The 9,087-nt window shown below is 41.8% G+C and overlaps 1 protein-coding gene, 1 long non-coding RNA gene and 1 pseudogene across 3 annotated transcripts in view; all 3 read left to right on the top strand.

Moving 5' to 3' along the window:
• LOC130585574 (coagulation factor X-like) overlaps positions 1 to 2,579 on the top strand; it is a 9,028-nt gene extending 6,449 nt beyond the window's left edge. Inside the window, exons 3-4 of the mRNA XM_057386168.1 lie at positions 401 to 562; positions 1,348 to 2,579. Coding sequence (XP_057242151.1) covers positions 401 to 562; positions 1,348 to 1,889 — 704 coding nt within the window. The 3' untranslated portion in view covers positions 1,890 to 2,579. The remainder of the gene's footprint in view (positions 1 to 400; positions 563 to 1,347) is intronic.
• A 130-nt stretch (positions 2,580 to 2,709) lies between these two features.
• On the top strand, positions 2,710 to 7,654 carry LOC130589281 (uncharacterized). 2 transcript variants are annotated; one of them, XR_008967075.1, is made up of 5 exons: positions 2,710 to 3,074; positions 3,225 to 3,348; positions 3,984 to 4,072; positions 5,588 to 5,679; positions 6,629 to 7,654. It is a non-coding gene; the product is annotated as an uncharacterized LOC130589281 (long non-coding RNA). The 2 variants fall into 2 exon arrangements; XR_008967074.1 differs by having other exon boundaries at positions 2,710 to 3,348.
• A 14-nt stretch (positions 7,655 to 7,668) lies between these two features.
• On the top strand, positions 7,669 to 8,461 carry LOC130585654 (coagulation factor X-like; annotated as a pseudogene).
• The last annotated feature ends 626 nt before the right edge of the window (positions 8,462 to 9,087 follow it).

Genomic DNA, 9,087 nt, shown 5'->3' on the forward strand with positions numbered 1-9,087 from the left:
CTTTGAGAGCATGTCAGATAAAGCAGGCCTTTTGCTTCACAAATACACCCTTGTGTCTCAGTTTTGAGTTTGGGGAAGCCAAAATGAATTCCTGTATTTGAGACATTCTTTGGGATGGTAAGTTTGAGGAATGGGGAGATCTGGAGTGTGCACTCTGCCTGCTCAGTCAGTCAGTGCCTAAGGGACATTGCTAAGCACTGTGAGTGAGGTAATGTGGAATCCAGATGTGAACTTCACATAAAGAGAATTGAGACTGTGTAGAAGTAGAAGGAGATCTGCAGCCACTGTACCTTTGAAGGCAATATTAGGAGAGACCTGGAGGGACATGTACATGTTGYAGTAAGAAGCAAATCTGTGGTGTGCAGAGAAATCAGCTACCTGTGTATGGCTAATCGACATTGAACTGCACTTCTTCCTTCTGCACTTACCTTTTTTGCTTCACAGGCTGTTCTGTTAAATGAGGAAGGGGAAGAGTTTTGTGGTGGAACAATTCTGAATGAAAACTTTATACTTACTGCAGCTCATTGCATCAACCAATCCAAAGAAGTCAAAGTTGTTGTTGGTAAGTGACTATTTCTTTTACTCCTGTGTGGTGGGAGTATCTCTTGTACCTAACTTTTGGACTCGGTGCTCCAGACTTCCTGTGAGATGTTCTCATGGTTCATTGAGGTTTGTTATATCTTTGCTGTAGTTTTGCTTTTTATAATTTCTTGTTATTGTGAGAATCCTGCTTTATAACAACAGAGGCAGCTGATGTGGAAAGTGATAGTGGTTGATCTCCTTCTTCTTTGCCAGTTAGCTGGAAGTGATTTGGGTCAAGTGTTCCAGAAATTTTGGCTATCAGTGTGTTCAGCAGAGCAGTGTTTCTGCAGGAAGCTTCTCATTCCTGGCARTTTTTTTCCTGCAGAAACACTCAGAAGGGCTCTGACCCATAGAGCATAAAAGAACAAATTCAGATTTGTTGTTGCTTCTCTTTTGAGCCAGGGCACAGAATCAACACAGCTTTATCTTTGCACTGATGTAGTCTTGATCCAGRCCATGTYCCCTTCTYTAAGCCRGGCTCAAKCTCCTGTAAGAGYTCCCACAGAAAGTTGCATTAGTTTAGCTGAATCAGCTTAGGCCTTKATGTAAACTGGTACAAAAATCTCCATAGAGCAAAGMTCAGGACCCAAGCCCATCCAGTCGCTGCTAAGAAATAATGCCATACTTGTTCACAGTTTCCTTGTGTGGTCTAAGATCTTGGGCAAAGTGCTCAGAATGAATATACTGCTATCTTCCTCTGTCAAGGTTGTTCTTAAATTCTTACAYTTTCTGCACATTAATGACCTTTTTAATACTCTTGTACAGGGGAAGTGGACAGAGAGAAGGAGGAACAGTCTGAAACAATGCATACTGTGGACAAAATATTTGTTCACTCCAAATTCGTTGCTGAGACTTATGATAATGACATTGCCTTACTGAAGCTGAAGGAACCTGTCCAGTTTTCGGAGTACGTCATTGCAGCGTGTCTCCCCAAAGCAGACTTTGCTAATGAAGTTCTGATGACCCAAATATCTGGGACAATTAGTGGCTTTGGGCGTGAAGTTGATGGTGGACGACTCCCAAAAAAACTGAAGGTGCTTGAAGTCCCCTATGTTAATAGGAACACGTGCAAGCAATCCACTAACTTTGCAATAACTGAGAACATGTTCTGTGCTGGTTATGACACAGAAGAAAAAGATGCCTGTGAAGGAGACAGTGGTGGCCCCCATGTGACTAGATACAAAGATACTTATTTCGTTACTGGAATTGTTAGCTGGGGTGAAGGATGTGCAAGGAAAGGCAAATATGGTGTCTATACCAAACTGTCCCGGTACTTGCGTTGGGTACGAACAGTCATGAGTTTGTAGGGYTGGTGTGTCCCTTGAACCTTCCATTAGCTGCCAATGTGCAGGTTTTGGAATGGAAACTGTCTTTTCCCTGCTTCTGCCAGATATGTTTTGAGATCTGATTYCTTAAAATTATGGTTCTGCCTCCATTTATATTATTCCTGGATTTGCRTGGGTTGAACAAKAGAATTTCTCCAAAGAAAATGGCTRCTCAGTGGAGTCATTGGTTTCTTCTGGTTATTTTTCAAAGGCCATTTTGCTTCCTCTCTTTTGACCCAAAAGCTTCTGCCAGAGGCTCCTAAAGTTGCTAAGAACTTTCACTAGTCACGATGAAAGCAGGAAGAACAGGAATTGAGTTAATCCTCATATTGCAACCATGTGGCTCAGCCGGGAGTTTGTCTTTCCTGGAGCTGTTTAGCTCCTACCTTGAGATGTGTTCAGAAGATTAAGAGAGCAGGGGATCTTGCATGGCTAAACAAAAAAGGGCTTTTGCTTTATAAGGATTGTACTTCACTTGACTTTATTTAGAACACTCTGCAAATCAGAATACAGAAAAAATATCTGGGCGAGGTCACCATTTTGAATATCTTCTTCTGGACTGTGTATGGCTGAGGATTGGAAAGCCCCTTGCATATGTATTATTCTACATGTTACTGTTAAATGCAATATTGATGTACACCAGCATTTGAAATAAAACATTTTTTCTTTTTTGTTCTTGGTTTGTTTGTTTTTTAACAAACCCCGCCCCCTCAGACTCTGTCTATCATTTGCTGTACCCCCTAACCATCCTAATGACCTTTCCAAGGCTCCTCCAATCTCTTATACTGCCCTATTCCTCAAGGAACAGTGAACTTCCTCAGACACCTGCTACTTCCCTCTTTGGGTTTGAGCTGGTACTGGCTGGTTTTGTACAGCAGGTGCTGTGAGCAAAGCAGGCTGACAAACTCGAAATACAACTCTGCAAAGCAGTGAGTATTGCTGCAGTCARCACTAATTGTGGGCAGGAAGGTGGGTGGGCAGGTCAGTTACCCCAGCTGGATGGTCTGGACCTGTGTAAGTCCTCAGTGGGYTTACTTCAATGTTTGCTCAGCACTGTTTGTTCCCTGAGTTCTGCCCACTGGATTTCTGTTCCASTCCTTTATCCCACACGTATCTGGCCTTGTGTTCAATCAGGGAGAAACATCCCTCTTCAAAGGAAAAACTCAGGTCCGGGTCCCACCCCAATCCTGTTTACACTKCTAAGGGCTTTGTCTACTTTAGTGAAGCTTGAGGACTGAAGCAAAATGGAGACTGAACTATAGGTATGTTGAAGTAGCTGAAGGCATCAGTTTATATCCAATGCTCTTTCTGTGACAGGATCTCTACTGACATGTACCAAGGATGGTGGACTGAGAGGCCCTGAGCTACCCTCTAGTGCTCAGGTTTCCTCTGCCTTCAAGGAAAAGCCAATCCTGAGATTGAAGGGAAGAAAAGAAGGATGGTAAGTAAACCTTGCGACTAGAGCTGSCCTCCAATAGATTTTGCCAGGGAGGCAATTAAATCTGATGCTCCTTGTCTTCCAGMGTGGGAGATGTGAGTAGGTCTTATCTGTGCAGCATGATGGKGGCTGCCCTAAGGAGCAGGTGTGGGTAAGTTTTCCTTTATTATGGTGTCCTACAGGATGGGAGGAAAACACCCTGCAGCTGGTGCAGTGTCAAACAGGAAGCAACTTCCCAGACAGCTCCTTCCCTGGAGCCTTGACCATGGTGCCAAAATTGTTATAAAGGTCAACTTGATGCCATGTTGACTCAGTGGGCTGGGCTGGGTGACCCTGGCTCTGGCTCCTGTTCTTCTGCCTTCCTTGGGACAAGGGCAACAGCCAGATTGCTTACTCTGGCTTCTTGCTGCCTGGATATTCCAGCTGGTTTAGGCAGCTTTGTCTATTTTTCATAGAGGAAGTCCCCCTAGAGCTGCTTTGCCAGCATACAGCGACCACGTTGGCATTGCTGCAGCACAGTGGATTTTTTTGTCTCTTAACGGTGTGCCATGATGACATTGAGTGCAGACTTTGCTCTCAGACATTTTGTTTTCTCGTGAGTGCATGACCTTTGCGCTGTGGTGTTTCTCATTTTGCAGCTGCCCCAGATTCCTGCAGAAAAAGCAGTGGGTGATGCACAGTGAGCTCGGAGGATAGGCATAGCTGGTCATCGTGGGACAATGTAGAGGTAGATATTGTGGGACAATGTAGACAGGTAGAGCTTTTGCATTAACTTGGCTTTGTGCTGCTTTGCCTACACCACACAGGTGATTGTCAGTATTTTTGTTTTGCAGAACAGGGGACATGAGTGAACATCCTGTACCTCTGCTGTCTCACCCTCCTTGCTTCCCTTTGTCAGGTGCAGAGTGATRATATCCAGGGCTCAGGCACATGAGGAATACCATTTTGGACAGGMAATTGTGTCAGTGTAAATGATGGGGGCAGTATGTCAATTTGTAGTGCTTTCYAACACACAGAATAYGCTAAGTTGGAAGGGACCCACCAGAATTGAGTCCAAACAAACAAGACAAACAATGGTCTATTCTTCATTTTCTGAAGACACGTGAAAATTAAATAATMCTTACTATCCATTTATAAGCTACCAATGACATAATGAACCCCACAATATTTAGCAGTGCAGAGGGGAATGAGAACCCTGCCCCATCACACACGATAATTCTGTAAGTCTCCAGAAAATCATGGCATCTCCACTTRATGAAGCATCCCACCTCTCTTTCAGACTGGTCCCTGAAATCTTCTTTATAGAGTAGGCTTATGAATCATAATGCAGCCATGATGCATGCCTTATGTTCTAATTTTGCTGTTGTCTCTGATTGGAGACAACTGAACAAACACCTGAGTCATCACCATTGCAAGAGTTGTGAGTTAGAGGTAGATTTTGACATCCCAGAAATGAGATGGGAGAGTTCCTTAGTGGGACACAGGATGCCCTGAGAATCTTCAGAATGTTTCAAGAAAAATCTCATACAAACATGTAGAAAGCAATTTTGTATGCACTTGTGTGTATTTAATTTTCATATATACACTAGATGTTGCTGACAATACCATGATAGAAGATGACTTTTATAAAACTGTAAAAAATGACAGAGCTATTAATGAAATAAAGAAAAAGAACAAAAGAATAAAATTAATATATTTTTAAAAGAGAGGCTACTTCTAAGATCCCCACAAAACCCCGAAGTATTTAAGGCATATATCAAAACTCTCCCAAGGTCGGGAAAGGACAGGATGATTGATTAAAACTGAGACCTTTTGTGACCTGACCTCCAAAAGGAAGTATAAAAGTGCCTAGCTCTGTATAAAAGAGTTGTAAACATCCTGGCATGAAACCAGAAAAGCAGAGGAGTAAATACAGTAAGATAAACATTATGTGAAAATCAAGAGCTGAGCTAAGTATAGGAATAATGGAAGAAAGACAAACAATTTTAGTCTGTGCCCGATGGAGAAGAAATACTTTCTTCCTTAAGATACCAAATAACTCACACCCAACAAGGAGGAAAGAAACTTCTGAACTGCACTAGCAGAAAATATCACAGCAAATTCCTCCAAGGGAAAAATGACATCAGTTTTCTCCGAACACGGGATGAGAGGCTGGGTGGCTGCAAAAGATGGAGTAAACATCAGGTCTTTCCTTTAAGGGAGGCTTTTAACATCATTTTATCTAACAATTTCATTTCAACAGAAAGAGAAATATGGCTAAATTTGATGCAAATCTGGTCGAGAAACTTGTGTTACTTGATTGAAAAATTATATGGAGTGCAAAGATCCATACAGGTGAGCCTGAATACCTYTGACTGGTAATTTCCACAGTAACATGCAAGACAAGAGAGAGTATTTACTCACTGCTTTTGTACCTCATTCCAGACTGGAAGGACTACTGTAAATTGAGATGAGCGTTCAGGCAATCTTAGGAAACTGAAACAGTGGYCTAACATAAACAGAAAGCAATTATATAAGCACAAGAACAATTTCACCTTTGGTCCCAAAACACACAACCACAGAAATAATATGTAATAAAAGCAAGACTGCTTCATTTTCATAAGGCTGAACAGGTAGGAGAAGAAGTAATGGGATCCCATCACTCGAAGAGCCACTCAGATTAGATGTTAGCAAACACTTTTTAGGCATTTTAAGGCAAATTAAGGAGTGYGTTGAGCTGTGTGAGTGAGCTGTGGAATTTCATTAAGAATCTGTAGGAACAGGTTAGACAGCATCTACTAGGACCAGTTTATTTGCCCTTGCAATGTTWGAGCCAGGAAGAGCTCTCTGGGTCTGCCTGTGATCTTGCAATACCAGGGACTGAGCTAAGACAGAATGAGCCACATACAGATGGACAAGGAATATTGCAAGGATCTACCAAGAGTCCAATAGCTCATTTATTACCGATGCTTTAGTTGTTGCTAATTTTTGCCTCTTACCCACATCCATGTTCATCTTTGCCTCAGTACGATGGCAAGTACAGATTGCTCCTTTAATTGCCCTCAAAGAGCTGTTAGTTATAGCTGGGAAACACAACATRAGATGTAGAATAATAGTCTAGGTCTACACTATGACAGCTTACATTTTAAAAATGGTCTTAAAAYGTTGGTATTATTAAAGCCTTTTGTGGGAATTGTGCTGTTTTTCCTAAAATGGTGGGGTGTTTGACTGACATTTGCAAGCAAGCTTCTATAAGCTGCTTGTACTTTAATGCATCTGTAACCTGCATTTGTCTCCTTTGCAGTCAATGATGCAAGGTTAACTCGGGAACTGCGAGCAGTTCTGCAAAACTGAGGATGAAAGAGTCACATGTTTCTGTGCTGCTGGCTGTGCCCTGGGCAATGACAAAGCCTGTGTTTCTGTAGGTATGAAGCCRTATTTATCGTTCATCCTGTGAGACACACATCACATCTGCACCACATTTGGGAAGKGCTGCTGTGCTGCAGTGCCACTGTAGCTTGGAAAATAATGTTAATTGTTCAAGCCTTTCACATGGCTTACCGAGCTGTTGATAAAAAATTTGATAAGACCTTAGGTAAAGGACATAATTTAAATAACATCAAATTACGCAACTGTGAGGGAGCAAAAATAGCTCAAGAAAGTAGTCTGTGCAATTAGTTGTGTTATCTCAGGGGACTGCAAAAATCCATGTCCCAGCAGGAGTAAAGCCATATCAGAAACTGATTACAGTGGGGCTCAGATTCCTCTTTTCCCRAAGGCACTGAAACCAGGCCCTTCATTCTATAGAGGATTTTATTATAAAGTAACAGGTTAGATTTATGATTGATAGAAGTTGGTGTCTGTTTTCAAGGCCTCTGGGATATGCTGAACACCTACAGATCCAAGAAGAGAAATCCAAGAAACTTCTCCCTTTACAGTGCACAGTCCACAAGGAACCATGATAATTTCAGTGGTAGTACCATAATGTGACTGCAGTTATATCTCACTTGTTTATCCTCAAATATCACCTGTTCCATCTSAAAGGAATACAATCTGCCTTTCTCTTTTCTTGTAACAACAGGTTTTCTTCAGTTAACACGTGGTACCCTAAAAATGCTAATAACTACTGACATGGAATTAAATTCCATCAATTTTGCTTTCATTCAAATTCAACATGGACAGCAGCTGATCTTTGTCTTGTTGGTTCAAAGAAAATCCTTTCTTTTCAGAAAATGGTGCCTTTTTATGTTCTGAACTTTGGCGGGCTAAGCACCGATTGGCAGTCTGCCCATGCAGTGCTACCGCCCACAAACCTTCTTATCCAATCACATCTCTGGTCAGKCGATGCCCAYRYGCTCTGTTAGCCAATCACAGATTCACACGTGAGTCTATCATGTGTCAATCATAGCAGTGCCTCTCTGTGGCCGCGCAACCTGTGGCCGAATCCTTCCCAGACTGACAGCTTCTGGGGGAAAGTGTGCAGAGCTAAACAGCATCTAACAGGGGAAGGAACTCATGCTATAAGGCTTCTCCTTAACCCCAACAAGCGACCACTTTAATTATCTGACACAGGGTGGTAGACAAAGAAAGGTAAGAGCCAATGCACTGAGTGGAAAAAATAATTKGCCGTGCTGAATTTGGGACAGAAACTTCCATCAGCAGCACAGTCCTTCTCAAATTGGACAATCCTACCACATTTTCTGAGAATGTTGTCCCAGCATAGCTTTCAGAAGACTTTGCTAGATATGTTCTAATGAATTAATTGGAACTGTCAGTGGCTTTAAGAACATGTTTGAATGTGCACTGCTAGTCAAAAGAAAGTGCTTCAAATCCCTTATGTGGACAGGGACATCTGCAAACTCACCCTGCACAGCCTGGTCACAGAAAATGTATTTTGTGCTGATTAGGATGGATGGAAAACATGTCCGCCAAAAAGATGGAGGAGACCCCCATGGAACCCAATAGAAATGGCATTTACTTTGTTATTGGTGTCATCAGCTGGCCAGACGGGTGTGGGGTGTGAGGGAAATATGAGTATACACCAACTTGTTATATTTCCTACCCTGGCGAAGATGTGTTTTGACAGAAGACTTTAATGGTTTTGACATTTAAGAAACCAAATTGCATTAGCCATCAGATCTGATTTTCCTCTTTTTAACATGGTTGCTAAAATTCTGCTAAAGTTCTGCATCYAAGAGATCTAATCTATTTCTTCATAGCTTAATGCCTGGTTTTCAGAAGATGGGCTTGGACTTCCAGAAGAGCTTGCTGGCTCCAGACAAGAATGAAATTTCTTCAAATGGTTTAGGAACTCTTCTGCTCTTGCTGTGATAACCTGGATTTATCTATTGTAGTCTTTAACTTTGTAGATAAGTCCATCTCCCTTTGCAATGAAAGTTGGAACTACCTCAAGCTGGACTAGGGTAACATCAAAGTAAGACAGTATCAGAGTTGGACAGCATTTTAAAAGCCTCTGAAGAGGCTATCTTATTTTCTAGATTTATAAACATACATACAGAAAAAAACCCTAGAAAATGTGAAAACCATTCATGTATCCACAAAAGTCTAATTAACTGTGCATGTCACTGAGTGAAATGAGTTGTTAGATGAAGCTCATCGAATTGGAAAGGCTTGCTTACTATCAGCAACATTGCTGCTGTTCTAATATCTTCTTGTTTTCTTTCTGAATTCTTTCTTCACCAGCATTATTGGTACAATGACTTTGGCTATAATAAAGTGAATGCATTGCATACACTTTATGTC

This window comes from Malurus melanocephalus, unplaced genomic scaffold, assembly GCF_030028575.1.
Source record: "Malurus melanocephalus ecotype Western Australia unplaced genomic scaffold, MMel_1.1 scaffold_1, whole genome shotgun sequence".
Classification (NCBI taxonomy): Eukaryota; Metazoa; Chordata; class Aves; order Passeriformes; family Maluridae; genus Malurus; species Malurus melanocephalus.